The following is a 22,395-nucleotide window of genomic DNA, read 5'->3' as shown; positions in this document are numbered from 1 at the left end:
TAAAGCTGCAGTTTTAACTTTATCCTCTGATGAAAAACCTTCTGCCAGCAGAAAATCAGGCATAGTGAAGTCACGCACACTTCTGTCCCCAATTCATCCCTTGCCTCCCTTCCCTGCTTACGCTGGGAAGCAGTAAATGAAGTAGCAATGGCACCCGGAGGAGCTCACATAAGAGACAGCAAAGCAGAGATTCTTCTACATAATCCCCTGTGGATGTTCCCCTGCTGAAGCACTGAAAAATGCATGTAGTGAATCAAAGAATCTAGCCATAGCTCTTATTCTCTGGAACATAGGCATCCACCTAATCTATGATATGAAGGGATAAAAACACATCACTATCTCCATCCAATTATTGTTCTGATTAGCAAGGTAAAATAAATGAGGAGAAGGATCTTTACAGCTCACATCTGCCTCAGCCCATGAATAAAATCAGTTTTTTAAATGATCTCATCCCTCATGGATATTAAAAAAATGTCATTAGAAACATTAATTAAAAAATTAGGTGACATGAATCACAGTTCAAGGTTTTCCTTGACATAAACTTTAAGGATTCAGCTGGAAAAAGTGAGGAATGCCCGGATTGCGTATAAATCAGGAATTGTTGCTAACAGTACAAGGTAATCACATACTGAAGACATAAAGAAATGACCATTAAAAACTAAAAATATCATGGTAATAACAAGGAGTTAACATTGGCTTTTTGTATACTAGTAAAATATACTGTATGCTGTGTTAATTTATTTATGACCTCCAGGGCATCTGAAATTTCATGCCCTTTGAAACTAAGTATTTTTCCCAGTATACCCTTTTCTATTTTACCTTTTTTCCACTACATGTATTTTCAGTAAGATTAATATTTCATCATTTTTTAATCTGAAATACAAAGTACGGGGTTAAAAGATAAAATTAGAAAGTATACACTGTTTACAATACTGCTGTAATATATACCACAGATGTACTGTAATTTATTTAAATAAATAGAAATTCTAATGGATTAGTATCTTGTAATTACATTTTATGCTTTTCTCCAAAAAGCAAATATGTTCAGTTCTGAATCACAGCCAAATTTTTATAGCCTTATTCAGACAATACTGTCTGACTACTGTAGGAGCTTTGTCTGAGTAAGAAATGCAAGATGTGATGCTAATGCCAAGTACACTAAATATTACTAAATATTAACTACATTTTTAGGAATCATAAACCATTTTAAATCTTTTGAAAAAGAATTAAAAATTCCCCAGATATATTAAGGCTGTAAATACATATCAGTTACTTTTAAAAAAAGCCTTTCAGAACACTGAAGTTGAAAAAAAAAAAGTTAGAAAACCTAATTCTAAGTCAAGGTTCCACAAACAGTCTAAACACCATCCTTGAATATTCTCCCACTATTTCAAACTCTATAAATTACCTAGACATGTGGGAGTATGAGTTGTATAAAGATACCTATCACTGTTTTACAATGTTACATGTACATTCTTCCAAGAGAGAAGGAGGGTGTATAAGTTTTAGTGTATAATATCTAAGTCAGGAAGCAAATAAGGGAGGTATACTGAGGAATTACAGGGACACCACATGGAAGATTAAGGCCCAGATCCAGCAAAACACAAGTATATGCTTACATCACACTGATTTCAATGGAACTTAGGTATCTGTTACATACTTTGCTGACTCAGGGCTTCAAATGAGGTAGAATGGCCTCAGAAACATTAGAATTGGAATATATATGAGAATAAGAAACATGACATAGGTGGTACTGAAAGCAAACATATAGGCACTTGAAATGGAGGTTTTGTTTGGGGGTTGATGGCACATATGTGATGGTATGACACGCGGCATTGTGGTCTGTAGTTCTGTATACATAGATGAGTGTCATCCATCCTGGAAATGTAGAAATGGTATGATGGTACTATTATGAGAGCTGGATGTAAAAGGGTTGCTGGTGGTCAGATAATTGATATTGTTACATAGTCAGAGTCAAGGTGTGTGGAACCATGAACTATCATACTTATTTTTAAAGATACTTTCAGCATCTAAAAAGGCTTTTTTTTAAAAAAGTAACTGATATACTGTTACATCCTTAATCCTATCTTAATTACCATTGTCTAGGAATTTTCTTGTTTTATATATAATTGTTAAAAGGATATCTGGCATCCCGGCTATGCAGTATGCTATGTAGTAACCTGAATTTTCAGAAAAAAATCTCCAATGGCAATATGCTCCCCCAAAAAATTTCAGGCAGAAAGGACTTTTATTTTTTTAAAAGATGAGTGGATCATGATAAAAACTAGTTTTATAATGAAAAGTAAGATAAAACCTCAACTACAAAATTAGTTAAGGGCTCCAAAATACATTAATAGAATCACAGAATATCAGGGTTGGAAGGGACCTCAGGAGGTCATCTAGTCCAACCCCCTGCTCAAGGCAAGATCAATCCCCAACTAAATCATCTCAGCCAGGGCTTTGTCAAGCCTGACCTTAAAAACCTCTAAGGAAGGAGATTCCACCACCTCCCCAGGTAACCCATTCCAGTGCTTCACCACCATCCTAGTGAAAAAGATTTCCCAATATCCCACCTAAACCTCCCCCACTGCAACTTGAGACCATTACTCCTTGTTCTGTCATCTGGTACCACTGAGAACAGTCTTGGTCCATCCTCTTTGGAACTCCCTTTCAGGTAGTTGAAAGCAGCTATCAAATCCCCCCCTCATTCTTCTCTTCTGCAGACTGAACAATCCCAGTTCCCTCAGCCTCTCCTCATAAGTCTTGTGCTCCAGACCCCTAATCATTTTTGTTGCCCTCCGCTGGACTCTTTCCAATTTTTCCACATCCTTCTTGTAGTGTGGGGCCCAAAACTGGACACAGTACTCCAGATGAGGCCTCACCAATGTCGAATAGAGGGGAATGATCACATCCCTCGATCTGCTGGCAATGCCCCTACTTATACAGCCCAAAATGCCGTTAGCTTTCTTGGCAACAAGGGCATACTGTAAACTCATATCCAGCTTCTCGTCCACTGTAACCCCTAGGTCCTTCTCTGCAGAATTGCTGCCTAGCCATTCGATCCCTAGTCTGTAGCAGTGCGTGGGATTCTTCCGTCCCAAGTGCAGGACTCTGCACTTGTCCTTGGTGAACCTCATCAGATTTCTTTTGGCCCAATCCTCTAATTTGTCTAGGTCCTTCTGTATCCTATCCCTACCCTCCAGCATATCTACCACTCCTCCCCGTTTTGTGTCAACTGCAAGTGAGAGAGTAAGAGAGAATCTGGTCTGTGTTACACTAGTACAATTCAGAATACTAAGGTGAAACACTGGAGCAACAGAGACCAGAATATGGCCCAACATGCTGTAACCTAACTCTTTGGTATGATTTACAGCACAGTATGAAAACACACTCCCAGTAGTCCATGGGTGCAATCCATGGCTCCACTGAATGAATGAGGGTTTTGCCAATAACTTCAATGGGGCGAGGATTTCACCCCTCAAATTCAATAAAACAGAACAGATTTTCTATAACACAATCTCCAAATCCAGAGAGGAAATGTGGACTAATCAAAATGAAAGTGTATTTCCTTTGCCCTGTACTAATAAAAACCCTCAGATTGCTACACCAAGGATAGGCTTACCATGTCCAAGGAACTGTGTGCATCCATCAGAAAGGGAAAGAGGTTAAAACAAACTGACACTGTTTTTCCCCAATAAAGTGCAATATGGGGTTTTGATGGCACTAATTAATCTGATGATTCATGATATCATCAGCCCAATTTTTGTTTTAAATTTACTTGGATCTAATTAGGGCTGTATCATGAAGCCTTCCTGACATGTAACTCCCACAGACATCAACAGGAGTCTTAGTGTGCAATTTGTGTAAGTCAGACTTCCTTTAATTGATTAAAATATTTTGTATGTTAAACTTGTTTTTATAACAGAAACCTGTTAATGGACTAATATTCTACCACATGGAGATCCTTTCTAGGAAACTCAATATATTTATAACTCAAATGACATTAAACAATAAACCTTAGAAAAGTTGCAAGAGAAAGAAAGAAATTTTAAAAAGCCACAGACTCTTTTGGTTAAACATTGTTGTTAGTTATTCAGTTATTAAATGTCAGTATTACAACGCCCATGAGAAATACAAATGGACAAAACTATTCAGAAATATCAACTAAAACTTTTTAGAGTTTAGGAAAAACATTTTTGTATTCATACGTGCTGCCATTTGAAAAATATTTTCTTATGCAGGTGAGTCTCTAATAGTAACAACAGGTTACAACATTTAAGTGTTGCTGCTGTACTTCACAGTCACTATACTTTTGAGAAAAATAAGTTTTATGAAGCAAAGCTGAGTAAATATTTGTAAATAGTTTTCCTATCAATTATATAAAAATTGTATATGAAAAAAATCCAAATTCAAGAAAAAAACTCTCTCCATTGTAGTATTGGACCACTTTGCAAATATCAATTAATCTATGATCACAATAAAACTGTGAGGTAGGAAAGTATTATCACCCCTATTGCACAGATGGGAAACTGAGGCTGAAAGATTAAGTGATTTACCCCAGAATACAATAGGGAAGTCATTCACAGGGGAAGTCTTTTGCAAGGCTAAATACTGAACCGAAATTGCCTAAATTCTAGTCTAGTCCTTTAGCTACAAAACCGTCTTTCTTTTGCAGGAGACACTCCTGGAAGATCTTGTATTTGTGGTGGTTTCACTTTCAATGGAAGGGGCATGGCCAATGCAGATGGTGAGAGTTCAAAACCTTTGAACCTTGAGATACCTTTTGTTGTTTTTGTGAATTTAGTGCCCATGAAATATACCAGCGCAACAGCCCTGGAGACATGTCATAGAACATACAGGACTCAAGATAGCATGGTACTAAGTTAATAGATGGGTCTTACCCTTGCCCTGGCAGAACTACTTCTAGGGGTTTGCTCATTCAGTCCTGAACTTTAACAATACTTCAGATGGCTTCATTCCTCCGGTTGTTCAGAATGCAATATTTACAACAGAAGAAACACAACAAATCTGGTTATACTTGAAATCAAACCCAGAAAAACACTAATCTGAACTATTACCTAAGCCTTCTAGTGACTAGGTGTGGCCAGATGTTAACAAATTTCAGTCACTACCCACCTAGTCTGGTTTTAAACTGGCAACCTGGAATAATTTTTTACTGTTGAAACAGAACAGAACATCAGTTTTTCAATGGTGGTCAAAATTAGCTGTTTTCAACTCTAAAATATTCAGAAGTAACATTCTATATGTCCGGATATAGACCTTTTACATTAATACATGCCTCTGTGTCCTCCAATAGTGTCTCGCTGGAGCAGTTTTTGAAAAACGTACCTATTGCACACCAATTTCAGTACTTCTGTTAGGTTTAGGTTCTTATACTGTGTCCACCACTGTGGCATTTGAGCATTTTCTAGTAGCCTATTAGGCAGTGTAACTAATATGCGACACATGGTTCTTCCTCTCTCTTTTTTTTTTTTGATCCCTTCCTTTCCCCATAGGAAATATTGTGTGAGGATTTTTTATTTTGTATTTAAATTTATGTATGTGCTAACGCTTGTGTTCTTACAAAGCTTCTCTGGCTGATTGTTATCTGGTAAGCAGGCCACAAGGGTTTACTTTTAGAATATCAAGACTTAACTTTTGTTGGACCATGAAGATCTGCCTGACAGTTTATTTCTGTCAACGCTTGGTAGGCAGGGCTGGATCTGATGACTGTCCCATGGAACACAGACAAGAGAACAGAAGGCTAGGTGTTCTATGTCTACACTGCAATTAAAAACCTGCGCTGGCCCATGCCAGCTGACTTGGGCTGGTGGGGCTCGGGTAAGGGGCTATTTAATGGCAGTGTAGATGTTTGGGCTTGGGTTGGAGTTGGGGCTCTAGGACTCTGTGAGGTGAGAGGGTCCAATAGCTTAGGCTGCAGCCCGAGCCTGAATATCTACACTGCAATTAAGCAACCCCTTAGCCTGAGCCAGCTGGCACAGGCCAGCGGTAGATGTCTAATTGCTATGTAGAAATACCCCAAGGGTCTACAACTTTGACCCAGCTCTTCCCCTTAGGATACAGAAAAATCCATCAATGGCACCTTGTAGGATGAGACAGAAATCTTTTTTTTTTCCATTTTAGTTTGTTTCATGCAGTTTATTTTTGTAGTTGGTTGTTTAACTACCAGTTGTCATTTGTATCTTGTATGCTAGGTGAGGTACTTTACTTGAGAATGGGGACTTGATGGCCTTTTGAATTTTCTACTATTAGCTTACTGCTGTATAACACTCAGCTATAACCAAGTTAAAGTAATACAGTAATTTAGACTAAATTCCTGAAATAGCACACAAAGAGAGTGTTTATATGTCATAATGTCTTCAATGTCATAATTCCTGGGCTACTTAGACGTTATTACGGTACTTTCACATAAACATTTTAGTAGCAAACATTTTAAAGATACAGCTTTGGGCAACAATGGTTTCACTGTTGGTGCTTTAACAAATTAAAAGAATATATTGGGACTCTGAACCCAAAACAAGTATTGGAATACCTGTAAAATGTGCACTTTTACAATGTCATCTAAGATGATAAAACTGTGAAAGACTAAATTTGCACAGCAATGAAATACTGTTTGGCAGGAACTTCTATTTAATTACACTGGTCTACAATTTTTGAGAAGTCGTCCGCTTCAGAGATCAAATGTGCTATTTATTATGTATTTTGATGTGCTGAATTCAAATATGACAATTAAAACAACTGATTGGCTACTGTTTCTAAGATATTTAAGTTTTTACATTTTATGTCTATGTATATTGTGTAGATAGTAGAGTTTTAATCATAAATTGTAAACCTAGGTCTTTTCATGTGTTTATGGTTGCTTTACATGATAATATTTCACCTGTCCTGTTTATGTAACACTTTAAAAATCAGCAAAAGGGTTATATAAATAAAATGTATTATGAAAGAAAAGGCAAAAAACTATTATGTACATAGTTTAGTCCTATTCAGTGTCTACTCTGCGCTTCTTGGCTTGTCTCCTGTATTCATTAAATGGAGCATCTCTTGTCACTGTCCAGCAATAGTCTGCAAGCATTGATGGGCTCCATTTGCCCTGATAGCGTTTCTCCATTGTTGCAATGTCCTGGTGAAATCGCTCGCCGTGCTCGTCGCTCACTGCTCCGCAGTTCGGTGGAAAAAAATCTAGATGAGAGTGCAAAAAATGTATCTTTAGTGACATGTTGCAACCAAGGCTTTTGTATGCCTTGAGGAGGTTTTCCACCAACAACCTGTAGTTGTCTGCCTTGTTGTTTCCGAGAAAATTTATTGCCACTAACTGGAAGGCTTTCCATGCCGTCTTTTCCTTGCCACGCAGTGCATGGTCAAATGCATCATCTCGAAGAAGTTCACGAATCTGAGGACCAACAAAGACACCTTCCTTTATCTTAGCTTCACTTAACCTTGGAAATTTTCCACGGAGGTACTTGAAAGCTGCTTGTGTTTTGTCAATGGCCTTGACAAAGTACTTCATCAGACCCAGCTTGATGTGTAAGGGTGGCAACAAAATCTTCCTTGATTCAACAAGTGGTGGATGCTGAACACTTTTCCTCCCAGGCTCCAATGACTGTCGGAGTGGCCAATCTTTCTTGATGTAGTGGGAATCTCTTGCACGACTATCCCATTCGCAGAGAAAACAGCAGTACTTTGTGGATCCAGTCTGCAGACCAAGCAAGAGAGCAACAACCTTCAAATGGCCACAAAGCTGCCACTGATGTTGGTCATAGTTTATGCACCTCAAAAGTTGTTTCATGTTGTCATAGGTTTCCTTCATATGGACTGCATGACCAACTGGAATTGATGGCAAAACATTGCCAGTATGCAGTAAAACAGCTTTAAGACTCGTCTTCGATGAATCAATGAACAGTCTCCACTCATCTGGATCATGAATGATGTTGAGGGCTGCCATCACACCATCGATGTTGTTGCAGGCTACAAGATCACCTTCCATGAAGAAGAATGGGACAAGATCCTTTTGACGGTCACGGAACATGGAAACCCTAACATCACCTGCCAGGAGAGTCCACTGCTGTAGTCTGGAGCCCAACAGCTCTGCCTTACTCTTGGGTAGTTCCAAATCCCTGACAAGGTCATTCAGTTCACCTTGTGTTATGAGGTGTGGTTCAGAGGAGGAGGATGGGAGAAAATGTGGGTCCTGTGACATTGATGGTTCAGGACCAGAAGTTTCATCCTCTTCCTCTTCCTCGTCTGACTCAAGTGAGTATGATTCTGGTGCATCAGGAACCGGCAGTCCTTCTCCGTGGGGTACTGGGCGTATAGCTGATGGAATGTTTGGATAATGCACAGTCCACTTTTTCTTCTTTGACACACCTTTCCCAACTGGAGGCACCATGCAGAAGTAACAATTGCTGGTATGATCTGTTGGCTCTCTCCAAATCATTGGCACTGCAAAAGGCATAGATTTCCTTTTCCTGTTCAACCACTGGCGAAGATTTGTTGCACAAGTGTTGCAGCATATGTGTGGGGCCCACCTCTTGTCCTGATCTCCAATTTTGCAGCCAAAATAAAGGTGATAGGCTTTCTTAACCATAGTGCTTATACTGCACCTTTGTGATGCAAAAGTCACTTCACCACAAACATAGCAGAAGTTATCTGCACTGTTCACACAAGTACGAGGCATCTCTGCTCACTTTGGCTAAACAAAAATGTGTCCCTTTGCAAAATCAAACACTGACAAAGAAGAGAGCACGACACTGTATGATTTCTAGAGCTGATATAGGGCAATTTGTTCAGCAGAGTGATGTAAGCTTCGTTATGATTGCATCATCCATGACTTCTAGGAATAACATGATGCAATTCATATCATGTATGACGCAATACCAGCTTCAGATTGCATCATTCATTGTTTTGCCTAAAAAGCAAGTACTGTCCAAACCCAGTCATAGATTTATTCATAGATCCAGTCAAAGATGTATTTTAGTCATTTCTGGTTTAAATTGAGATCCCTTCCCTTTATAACTCACTTATCCTCCGCCATTCCCAAGTCAAGGGTCATATATACTGACCCAATAGTATATCTTGAAAACTAGAGCCAATCAACAATTTTAAGAATCATTTTCGTTCTCAGTGACACAGAATTAGTAAAGTTTGACTACATTTATTTCAGAAGCATTTTGGCTGTAGAGCAGTGTTACCTCCTCTTCAGGAGAACTCTGCACATACACTCCTCTGAGATCCATAAATCATTGGGGGAACTGTCTTTCTTAAAGAATCAGGAAAGCTTCATTTGCCATTCTGAGACTTCTTATTACTTGGTAAATTCAAATGGGGCTGGGAGATTACAAGCAAATGGTACCAGTTTTGTAAGCTTGTTTCTATAGTGCTACATAGCTAGGTTGACTTCAAGCTAATAAAAAGTATCTCCATCTGCTGCAAAGATACCTTATTGCTGTAATGACCAAGTTTTAAGTTCAGTCCATCTCAAGCAAAATTCACCTATAAAATGACTCCGTTTCAACATAACGGATAAACTGGAGGCCAGTCTATAGATACCAAGAAAAGCGTTTATCCTTTTCTGATACACTTCAGTTAAATAGTCTGCAAAACAAGCCAAAAAAGATTTGAGTAAACTAAAACTGGAAATACTAGCTTTTGTTTTCCACTTTACAGCAATCAGTGTCACAAGGACATTTTTCTAGCTGCCATCAATCTTCTAGAAACAGTGACTGCAAATGCAAGATTTTATGTAGCACATGTGTTGTACACCTGTGGACTTCTGAGGTGGTATCAGAGGCAATATAACCTGAAAAATCAGGCAACACAGTGCATAGTACAATAATGAGATTCAGGTGCATAGCAACTAATGTTTGAAAAGTTCAACCTTCAGTGCAGACTTAGAAAAAATATTGCCTCCAGGGAATGCAACTGATAATTTACTATAAAATGGAAGAATGGCATTCATAAAACAACAACCTGCAAATGGTACATGTATCTATTTGTGCACAATCACTCCTGCAGTTCCCCTGGACCAGTGATTTCCTCCAAATTTACAGGATTTACTTTTTGAGTACAGAATAGTTTTCCTTAGAAATAGCAAATAGATTTGTTAATTAAATCTCTGTATAAGGTACAATAATTTTAAATTACCTCTTTAGGAGTTTTGTTTAATGATTTTAACCTTCATTTGGATCCCTCTAACAAAAAATCCAGAAGTATGAGTTGAAAATTAGCTCCCCTCTAGATAATTCCAAAATCTAAGACATGGACTATTATTTAAATTTAATAATGCACAAATATTTGATTTAGGAACATTATTTCTCAGTGTAATTTCTATCTATACTACAGTTGTTTTCATATATTATTTTTTCATCCACTTAATTGTTCATAAAATGTATTTTCCCCATGAACATTGATGTGCGTAATTCTTGTTGTGTCAATTCTTTTTCAATGAAGAATCAGTTGTACAATGTATTTTTGCAGGAACAGACACCTACAAGAAGCGGACAGAAAAAGAAATCTTCTTCAAAAGCTCATCCTGCTTACACAACTCAATAACAGCCTCTTTGGGACAGGGAAAGAGAAGAAATGGTGGACCGCAAAAGGGAGATGTGCCCCCTAACCAAAGCCCCTCTATGGACTAGAGAGGTGTCTCTGTTCCCCCACTCTCTCTCTTCAGGGAGCCCAGGAGAATGAAAGAGACCCTGGGACTGGTAGGAAGACCTGAGTAGCAAACAGGGGCAGCTCTATGTTTTTTGCCACCCCAAGCACGGCAGGCAGGCGGCTTTTGGCAGTACGCCTGCAGGCGGTCAGCTGGTAACGCGGATTCGGCGGTATGCCTGCAGGAGGTCCGCCAGTGCCGCGCCATCAGCGTCCCCACCACCGAATTGCCGCCGAAGCCGCGGGACCGGCAGACCTCCCACAGGCATGCCGCTGAAAGACGCCTGCCTGCCGCCCTCACAGTGACTGGCAGGCCGCCCCCCGCGGCTTGCCGCCCCAGGCACGCGCTTGCTGCGCTGGTGCAAAAGGGGAAGGAATTTTCCCACACACACGCCCTTCAGCAAGACCCAGCAAAGAATAGGACAAGACAGGGGAAGTAGACAAATGGCCCTTCATAGGGCCCAACCTAGAAGCAAGGAACAGCCTGGCCAGGAAGGGGAAGGAACCACTTCCTCCATTGGCTCGTCTATGGACAAGTGGTAGATTCAGTTTTCAGCTGGTAGAAGAACAAGTTGGTAATATTGTTTTTAAAGGGACACAAACAACTCGAAAAATTATTTCGATCTGAAAATTTTGAACCTACTATTGTTATAAATAACCCTTACCAGAACAGACAAGAACTAGGGGGGGGGAAAAAACAAAAAAAACAGGGTTCTCTCTCTGCCTCCCTCCTGTTTTCTATAGCACACATCAGCATAGTATGCAAGTAGTTTTTCAATTTGCATACTTTTGCCCCCAAAATCATGAGATTGTCTTAAAAATAATGAGATTTGATTTAAATAATAAATGTTTGGTTCTTTTTATTTGCCTTCTTGTTTCTGAGCCTTTAGGATACACTTGGATCAGATTTCTGAGCTTTCCTCTGCAACCATAAGGGCTAGAAACAAATTTTTTTTAAAAGATCAGTTTCTCATACAATCTCTTGATTCCAGCAGCTGTGGCTTTATGAAAGACATCAAATATTGCAAGACTCATGATAAAATCATGAGAGTTGGCAACATTGAAATCAATACACTTAAGTAAATGGATCTAAATTGTTTTACACCATGCAAGGATCTAGCCCTATTATTTTATAGGGAAGTGAACTCAATCAAGAAGGAAGTAATTGGAATTACTATGGATTTGCACAATGTATGATCAAAACATGGCCCAAAGACTCTACTAGCTACAGCAAAATTTTCCAAGCTCTTATACCTATAGTGCAATCCTTCATAAAAAAATTTGAAAATCAGAAGATAAAAAAAAAATCTATATTCTTAAATGCAAAATATTTCAGGAAATTTAGTAGCCTTCATAGCCATTTGTTCCTGAATCTAAAGCATAATTAAATCTTTCAAGGATGGACAATAAATTTTGCATACGCACTTTTTTGGGGGGAGGGGGATTAGTAAACAGAGCTTTAAATTGTAAGATTATCACACAAAAACTGTAAAAAAATCCGTATTTCTAAGACACAATGAATAAAATACTTCAAGAAGCAGCACTCAACACAGAACCTTGTGCAAAACAAGATAGGAGGCTCTTAAAACTTTGGTTTCCTTGCCATACAAATACACTCAAATCTAGATTATATAACTCAATACTGGCATTTATTCATCTAGGTAAATGTGTACTCAGGTCAAACCTAAAATAACATCTTGAGCAGTGATGGCATTTAATGAATAAACACTAAATCCAACAATTATCTGTCTAGTGCCCATCACTGGGAAGAATTAGAGTCTGACATGACAATACCCATTAGTTAATACAACCCATCCTTTAATAATCCTCCTTCAAGGTTCCTTTCGCGTGTTCTCCATTTTGTTATTGGGTATCATGCTGAAAAACACAACCTGTAAGAATCATGTAGGGTGAATAACACGGATGGTTACATTAATGTTTCACAGTGAGCTGCCTTATCACTCTCCTTGCCACACAAGATAAAAGTGTGTATTTTGATGTGTCCATATTTTTTGTAATCTTTGGACAGCTGGGAATTGTTCAGCTGATATTACATTAGCATTTTTCATTGACTTCCTTTGGCAAATGCTGTAATTTATAGTATGTTAAGCATTCCTGGAATGTACCATCTCTTTCTGCCTATAAACATGTTATGTGAAGATTTATTGTAAGATCAAACTTCTCTTGCTTACCTTCTATCGAACTTTTGCTCACCGTCTAATCTAAACCTAAAATCAGCTTTGTGGTTTACAGAACCTAGTAAAAGCAAAATCAAAGATGCTAAATTAAGACACTCATGCACTTAAGGGTGCCCACCTGCCCCAAGATTTACATCTAGCTCTATAATCCTCATAACATTGATGTAACGATCTTGCTCCTGGCCAGGCAGAGATGTAGTACACTGTAGAGGCACTAGTCCCAACCTCCAATAAAAAGGCAAAAAGTTATAATTAGTCTTCAGCACCATTCTAAAGGCTAATTAATAGATTAACACTGATTTTAGCTAGAAAGAAAGCTGTCCTTCTAACTATATGCTACGCCTCACAGTACTCTATACTCTGCCTGGCGGAAATAATAGATTTATTTTATAAAAACAAATAGTATTTCAGATCACAAGGAAACTTCATATTCTGAGCCACTTCTTTAGGGAACTAAGAATTCATTTGGCACATGACAACAGTTGGAACAACAGGAGATGGACCACCCTATCTTCTGTACCTTGAGGATAACAGCTTCCATTTTTTTAAACTTCCCCCTTTTTTCTCCGGTAGGAGTGCAGCAGCCCCAGAAATAGCTGAAGAACATATTCAGTAAACTGTGACCTCACCTCCCTACTGATTTTCAAATTCTGAAACTGAGGCTGTGATACTCCATGTAGCCCCAACCCAGAAATGAATCAAAAGAGCCACTGCCCATGAGCTAGACCCCAATGAAAGACTCTCCCAAAGCTTCATTCCTTCTGCCTGTTATCCTCACCAGTCCTCCACAATGACACTATTGTTACAACCGGACAAAGGGCTTGAGCTGCTCAATGGCTCCTGGTTTCTTCCCTTCCCTACAGCAATAAAATTACCAATCTCTCAGGATTCCATATTGAACTACTCTAAAGCAAAACTATGTCACCATCACTTCACAATATGGCTTAACTCAGCCCCCTGGAAAGTTGAGCATTCTTGCCACTCAAGGTATTCAGCAAACCACTAGTTCACCAGTACTGCCAATCAGGCAGACCACCTCCCTATCAATACAAATTATAAAAGAAGAAATAAACATCAGAAACATCAGCCAATGTCAGTCTGGTACAGTCAGTCACCTCCTACAGTACCAAATCAGAAGGATCTTTATATAGATCAACTCTACATCAATAGACAACAAACCTTAAACTTTCCATGTATTTATCACCAATTAATCGCCTCACTTGGTTTGCATCAAGAAATTTGGTTTATTGACCCTGCAGGTCCAGTACTAACTCAGCTTGTTTGTTGACCTACTTTATAGACCACAGACTCAGGCCCAGAGACAACAAATCTGGAGACAAAATAGACATTCTATTCTCTCCAGCGCTGAAATGAAGGTAAAGCTTAATTGAAAAAAAAAATGCTTTGAGTGCATCTTCTTTATACGTGAAATCCAGGCACAAAACTATTTCAAGCATCCTATTAATTTACAAATCACCAGATACCAAAAGATTTCCAACTGACCTGACAGAAATGCAGGCAAAATGGTCATTAAATTCCTAAGGCTCATCATAGTGGGAGATTTCAATATCCATGCAAACTATGCCTCAGATGCAACAGCATTAAGCTTCCCATCTGAACCCTCCATCTAAGATTTGTCATGGGTAGTCTCCAGACCCGGACCCACTGCCTGTACTCTGGACCAAGATCCTCAGCCTGGATGTAGATATAAGAAATGTAAGAACTTCCTGGTCAGATAACTTTCTCCTTCAGGTGAAAATAACTGTTCTTCCCATTACAAGGCAAGAAGAAATAAGCATCATGAATCAACTCTTGCCAACTTCCAAAAAACGTACGTATACAAAAAAAAATTACCCAACTAAGTGGCCAACAAGTGGAAGAAATAGTGAGCACTACCAGTCCCTGACCGCTAAGATAGACACTACAGCACTGAAGTGCCCCATCCAACTCTACCACATAGACACATATCTTTGGGATGAAAACTCAGTAAGGAACAACACTAGAGTCAATGACAAAGAATCTAAGTCATAAGGAACGTCTTTAAATGCTACTGCTGTGAATCAGGCAAAATGTTCCTACTACTGCTTAATCCTGCGCCTTACAGGCAAAGTCACATCCTACAAAACTTTTCTTTTCTGTAAATTCAAAGTGGTTAAATAGCCACCTGTGCTGTCTTAATTTTGTTGAATCTACCTGTATATTGAACAATTGTGACTACACTTGAACTGTCATTATGGGTGCTAGGAGCCAAATTCTGACCTGGGGTAAAAACGATATCACTCCACTGACCATAATAAATCTTTGCCCACTTAAACTAGGTCTCATTACGTAATGTTGATGTCCAACATGGCACACCTCAGTTCTCCCACCAGAGCTAGTATTGAAGAGCTGTCCTACTAGCATGGACAGTGCCATCAGCTACTGCAGTAAATGTGTACTTTTACATGGTATGCACTATAGACTTCTCCTACCAAAGCTGGTGATGAAAATGGTTGTCTCACTGATGTGGGAAAAGAGTCAATTGAGTTCAAGTTCTACTTGTTACAATCTGACCTTGGTCAGGACACTGAACACTACATGCTTGGATAGGAGTATATTGTCTTCTGGGGTTGACTAAGTCTCTAACACGGTGGCTTTTAAACTGAGGACACTGTTTACTGTAGGTGCCATTAAAACTGGATATCTGACTCCTAAAGTAGTTACATTTATTAAATTTGAGTTATGTCCCATTGTAAGTATAGGGAATATGGCAAGTACCACATAAAGGTACGTGTAGTGCAATAAGTGTCCATTTTAATTGAACAGTGCCAAAAATGTCTTACACGCTATTTGACATATTCCTGTGTGCTTCTAAAAAGCTACACTATTAAGACATATTGTACCTAAGGCATAATCTTTTTTATAATATATATTCTGAACAAAAAGAAACCGGCTACATTTTAAATAAACTATAAACATCCCTTTTAGTTTAATATTCTTAATTCAAATTTACTGGAAACACAATATGAAAGTTTTAAACTTCCAAGGGAGTAAGAAAAAATGGTTTGAAGAATCTGTTAAAATGAAAAGATTAGAAAGTCAACGTTTTTTTCCCTTTGTTATATTGTTTTGTTAATGACAGGCACAAATCCAGACTGTTTATCATAGCAATTTTAAACAGTTTTTGCATTAACTAGTCATAAATATTCATTCGCAAATGTTGATACGTTCACTCAACATTACATATTTACACAACACTGACTTTATAAGAATATATATATAAATAAATAAATAAGTTTTACATTTATTTACTTACCAACAGTATCACATGGTTCATCTTTATGTACGCAGAAATCCTTCCTAGAATCGGGCGAGGAGGAAAAAAGACAAATTTTAAGCAAGCCATACTGTTAGATCAGTAATGATTGTGTGACCCATTTGCACATATTTTGTATGGCTCAGTGAATAACTACAAGGAGTTCTCAACAAAGAGCATAGTGAAGCAAATGCTGGGATTAATGAGAACACTTTAATATTAGTTTATCCACAGAGCAGATTTAGGGCTAATCATGTGACAAATATGTACAGTAACTCCTCACTTAAAGCAACAGATACTTGACTCCTCACTTAAAGTCGTCCTGGTTAACGTTGTTTCGTTGTTACATTGCTGATCAATTAGGGAACATGCTCATTTAAAAATGTGCAATTCTCCCTTCTAACGTTGTTTGGCAGCCGCCTGCTTTGTCCACTGCTTGCAGGAAGAGCAGCCCGTTGCAGCCAGCTGGTGGGGGCTTGTAACCAGGGTGGACCGGCAGCCCCCCCATCAGCTCCCCGCTCCCCTAAGTTCCCTGTGCTGCAGCCGCCCAGCAGACTATCAATTGCCAGCAGTTCAGCTCTCCCTCCCCCCACTGCCATGTGCTGCTCCTGCCCTCTGCCTTGGAGCTGCTCCCAGAGACTCCTGCTTGCTGTGCAAGGGGGGGGGCTAATGTCAGGGTGTCCCCCTCCACCCACTCCTGCACCCCGCTTACCCCTTCTCCATATAGTGCAGGGAGGGGACACAGAGGGAGAGAGACAGACAGAGCTTGGGGTAGCAGCCGCTGTCTCAACTTCCTGATCCACTTAAAAAGACAATGCACTTAAGAGTGGGTCAGCTTACTTAAAGGGGCAGTGTGCATCTCTCTCTCTCTCTCTTCCACACACAAGGTGTGTGTCTGTCTCTATTTGCTATGCTGTCTCCCCTCCCTCGTGTTCGTGCTGCCTTGTGTGAGAGGCTACATTAACAACAATGTGTTAACCCTTGAGAGCACAGCTGAGTGCTAGTTCATCATTTAGCGCAAGGCATTCCCTGGGAAATATCCCTCCCTCTTCCACCCTCTAACTTCACCTCCTCAACCAAGCTTCACAATCATCATAGCTGTGAACAGTATTAAATTGTTTGTTTAAAACATATACTGTGTGTATATCTATATAGTATATAGTTTTTTGTCTGGTGAAAAAAATTTCCCTGGAACCTAACCCCACCATTTACATTAATTCTTATGGGGAAATTGGATTCGCTTAACATCGTTTCGCTTAAAGTCGCATTTTTCAGGAACATAACTACAACGTTAAATGAGGAGTTATTGTACCTCACATTTAAACTACATGGGTCATAACTCTTGGTTTTTTCACAATTCTCTGATCTCTTGAAATGTACTTCTAGTCAGTGGAACCAGCTTTACCAAACTCTAATTCTCTTATTTTTCCTTTTATTTTAAGAAAAAAAATCAGTAATGCTTAAGATTACAACCCGAAGCAATATTTGTTTTATCAATGTTAAAAGCATTGAATTATTGATGGTATTTGTGCTTTGTTAAGAGAATAAAATTGCTAGAATGAAGCATAATCTGGACATACGCTGGAAAAGATTCTCTGCCGGTGCATCTTTTTTCTAAAATAATAGAAAGCTTGCAGTTCAAGTCTTGTGTAGCTTCCCTGTAGTAAGGCTGACACAGCTGCCTACTGTATATCCAGTTTTTATACATGTATCTCTATAAATATCAGTGTTTATTTGTGCCAATTCAGACAAGCTTTTTACTCCCATGTTGATAAACTAGTCTGACACTATCACATCTATTTTACTTGTTCTTAAAGAGAAAAGGCAAGTAAAATGGACAAACATATCCAATGGCAGAGTTTGGCATCTTATTAATAAAATATTAGAATTTACAGGTAGGTTGATGAAAGGGATGTTGATTTTAAAGCTAACTGATCCCAACCTGTTGTTTTTAAAGGAAATTTAGACAAGAGGGGAACATTTCAAAATGAAATATGAGTGCTGAATTAAGTATGAAATAAAGTGAAAATATTTTTTGTACTCGAGGGACCTATTGCGCTGTTATGCAACATGGCAAAACCATAAGAAATATAGTACCTATGTTCAATCTTGTGTGCATCAACGGTCTGAGGACCTAAGCACCTATTCCCCTGCTACCACCATACCTCCTTCTTCCCAACCATTATTATTAATTGGTGTTGCAAGCAGGAAAAAAGGGAGAACAGATCCTTGAATGTAACAGAGACAGATTACAAAAATTTTAATTTGCCAATGTATAAGAGCCTTTTGTTTACTGTATAAATTTATTTTCACATATGAACATGGATTCTTTTCCCTTTTTGTCTGAACTATGCATCCCAGAATTTCACTATGGGAGTTTGGGGAAATAGTTCTGTTATGTCCTGGCAATATGGAAATAAATAGCTCTTGGGTCCTAACTAACACTGAAAAAATTTAATACATCCTTTAATTTCCAAGAATGAGGATGCATTACATTTGAGAATAGGCCCCTTGGTAAAGTTTTATGATGCTCTAGATATACCTATAAATGACTCATTCAGCAGTTGTTTTCTGATTCCTGTAGGATACTTTTACAAAGAATGTATCTGTGTTCTCCAAATGTGTGTTGTCATCATTGAAACATGTTTACTTGTATAGAATATGTAAGGGTCCCCGCCCCCCCCCCCCATTTGTTACATGCCAGCATGCTCAAGCACAAAAAACAAGAGATGACATGATCCCTATGCCAAATATTTTATGGTATAAATAAATCATACAAAATGCACCAGGAGGCCTGGAGAAAGGTACAATCATTGATATGATTTGCTTGCTTTTCTTTCTCTCTCCTTCCTTAGATATAATACATCAGAGGGCTAGTGTCCGCATACATAAGATGTGCGCAAAAATTTTGGGGGGCATACTACAAATACATAAAAATAAAATGCTCATATTGATAGGGGGATAAAAATACATGAGCTGCAAAAATTACTTTGTAATAAAGTTGAACAAAATGATCACCAATTGATCATGTTTATCAAATAGCAAGTCTATTTTTAAAATCGACATAAAAAGAATAGTTGTGACATTAAAAAAATATTCAGAGATATTAGTGAAATTCTGCTTATTTAATATTAACTTTTTAAAGCTTCACCCCACAATTATCTAAGTAAATAAGTCACCTCATGTGAAGTTTATCACTCAAGACTCTAATCCTAGAGCAATATCATGCCCCAAGGAAGGGGAGATTTAACGTGCATGTTTTGCCTTCAAAAAATTCAGTTTTTATAATTTAAACACCACCACTTCATTCTTCAACTTACACTCCTACTTGATTTCATGTCTGATAATGATGATATGTTTTGCCTAATTTAAAGAGCAATCGAACATTTGAAGACTGGAAACTACAGTAAAGTCCCACTCAAGTCTCTTCTCCTATCTGTACCAAGCATGCAACTTCCATTAATGCTAATGATGATTTAGCATGCATATGGAGGGAAGAATAGTCTCTTGTTCAAGTGGGAGTACAGTGGAACTTTTATGAGATTTATGACAGATTTTCAAGCTTAAATAAAGTGACTAATGGGAGAAAAGAAGCTTAGGCAGGAGCAGGCAACTACTAGTCTGTCATTTTAATACATTATACTTAACTTGTAAACTTTTAAACCCATTAAATATAGCATTATAGAAGGTCCTTGGGGCAATGCAAAGATTAAATATCCCATTTCCAAAGTTAATGCCTCCCATTATACTGGAATCTTTTGTTTAAAAAAATATACATATAAAACACCAGCAGTTTGATACATAGCAGGGATGCATAGAAGAGGATGGGGAATGGCAGCAGAGGAAAAATATATAAAAAACCCTCAAATCTAATCTCCATAGATAGTTTTGTGCCAAGCTGCCATTTTTAGATATATTTAACTTTTGTGCTGTAAACAGACTTGTCAACAAAAGTGCAGTTAGTATGTCTAAATTCAAACTGGTTGACAGTTTCCTAACAAAATTTACGCAAGAAAAATAATAATCTTAATCAGCCTAGCAAATCTTCAGAACAAAATAAAACTTCCAAATCATCTCTTATTTTCAATTCTCCTAACTTCTAATGTTTCAAGCTATGCAAAGTTGTAAGAACATACATTGGGCTGGGTTCTTTATGAAAGGAAACCTAGTGCCACTACTAATTCTTTTTGTCCATGTTGATTTCAGGTATTAGGAACTATGGGACAATTGTCCAAGCAAAATGTTTTCACAAGTCACATAGCCCTTTTTAGCCACAGTTACGATTAATAGACCCCTCGTGGCAAATATTTTCACTATACTAGCAAATGCTACTATTTTGGATCTTTGTGGATGACTGGTGACAAGGTTTCAAATGTTCTTTTCTTTCCGTCTATATTTAGGCAACAAAACTTTTTGAAAAACACACCAACACAGACTGTTGAACCACATGACACTTTCTAAGCATACTGTCCACTTCACTTATTTTAATGTGAACTGAAGGTCCATTCCAGAGGTTATCAATTGCATTGGAGTAAACAAACAAACAAATGACTCATTTACTGTAGTTTGGGAGATTTACTGCAGGTTTATGAGCCTTCTGAATGATTTCATCTTCTGTTGGTAGAGCCAGAGGGCAAGAGCCTATGCACGTATAGAGAGCGCCATGTCACCTCTTCCCTCCTGGTGTGTGGCTTAAGGTAGAACACAGGTAAGTGGATACTTTAGTTGATGTGAAAGTCAATCACTACCTTGGGGATAAACTTTAGGTACAGTCTCTTTAATACCTTATCCATGCAGAAATCATATTTGGTCATCAATGAACGACAGTTTGAAACTGGAGATCAAGGAGTCTGACATCTTCCTCCAAAGAGGTCTATTCTGTTAGCCTCCTCATGAGGTGTAGATATGGCTTGTCTCTGCCTACTGTGCTCCATCACCACCAGTGAGTTGGGGGTAGGTAAGAATCGAGTATTCTGACCCTTTCACTTCATTTCTGCCCGTTATGATGCTGGTGGAACTGTGATAGTCATCTGCCAAAGTGACAAGTTTGACAATGGCTTCATTTATTGTGAACACCATTTTACTTGGTCTGGAGCTGTGCAGGATGTCCAGCTCCAAGAAGCATGATTAGGTTGTCTGTGAGGGGTTTCTGGATCTTCTCCAGGGAAATTTGTAACGTGTCTGCTATCCTTTTAAAGAAGTCCTGAAAGGACTTAGGTTCATCTGGATATGACAGGAAGCTGGAATCCCAGCCTTGTCCAAAGAGAAGAAGGTCACCAGCATTCTGGCTGGTCTTCTCCTCTTGGCTGCTCTTGTGGAGACTCTTGGGGAGGCTGTGGTAGCTGTTCCTTCTCCTTGGGAAACGTACACCTCCGAGGTTCCCCTGCTCAATAGTCAAGTACTTTGTGTGGAACTTCCCCCTTGGTGTGGGGACCCAGGGTGATGGGTATCAGTACATATAAAGAGGATACTAGGACACCCTCACCACTTCCGACTCTCTGTCTGGGCTCGATCCCCACTCCAGAGATGGGAGTCCCCCATATCCTCCTCCTGACTCCAATAACTCTGAGACCATCTCTAACAGGGGAGCTCTCAGTACCAGACTCTACTCATCAACCATACCGGTGACAAACTAGTTCTACCCTGGCTTGAAGATGGGAACAATGAGGGGTACCGAAGGGTGATGTCCTAGTACTAGGACTGGGAATCTAGAGAATATCAATGATTCTGGTTCAAGAAGTATGATTAGGTTGCCCAGTGCTGAGAAGTGGGCTGGAAACAATTTTCATTTCTGTAACTTGGGCCATCGCTGCTGTGCTGATGCAGATACAGTTGGTGGTGGTGCCAGTACTAGAAAGTGATGAAGTACCATTCCAGTCCCTCCTGGAACCAGACAGTCCTGTTCCAGAGCAGGTGGTATCTTCTGGCTTGGTACAGGATGGAGACCTTTGCCTCTTGTTAGAGGAATTGGATGAGGAACTTTCCCTCATGTCCTTATGGGGAGTGCTTGTCTCTCCCTTTTCTGTTTGCTTTACTAAGTCTCTGGTGCCAATGGGGGGTAGGCATGGAGGTGGAATAGAAGGACTGCGGAATCAGCCAGAGCAGCACTATAAGGGATGCTTCTATTTTCTTCAATCTGACATATTTTGAGGGGGGGTCTCCCTGGTCAGAATCCATCCCTGTGCTCATGGACCTCTCCATGAGGAATCTTCAAACTCCAAACTCGTT

General features: G+C 39.0%; 1 protein-coding gene across 1 annotated transcript in view; it reads right to left on the bottom strand.

The window, feature by feature from the left end:
- Positions 1 to 22,395, bottom strand: part of ADAMTS19 (ADAM metallopeptidase with thrombospondin type 1 motif 19) — a 277,558-nt gene that overhangs the window by 156,439 nt on the left and 98,724 nt on the right. Inside the window, exon 8 of the mRNA XM_065405898.1 lies at positions 16,168 to 16,211. Coding sequence (XP_065261970.1) covers positions 16,168 to 16,211 — 44 coding nt within the window. The remainder of the gene's footprint in view (positions 1 to 16,167; positions 16,212 to 22,395) is intronic.

The sequence above is a fragment of the Emys orbicularis genome, chromosome 6 (genome assembly GCF_028017835.1).
Source record: "Emys orbicularis isolate rEmyOrb1 chromosome 6, rEmyOrb1.hap1, whole genome shotgun sequence".
Taxonomy (NCBI): Eukaryota; Metazoa; Chordata; order Testudines; family Emydidae; genus Emys; species Emys orbicularis.
The sequence above is the reverse complement of the archived record's forward strand: the minus strand, read 5'-3'. Positions and strand labels throughout refer to the sequence as shown.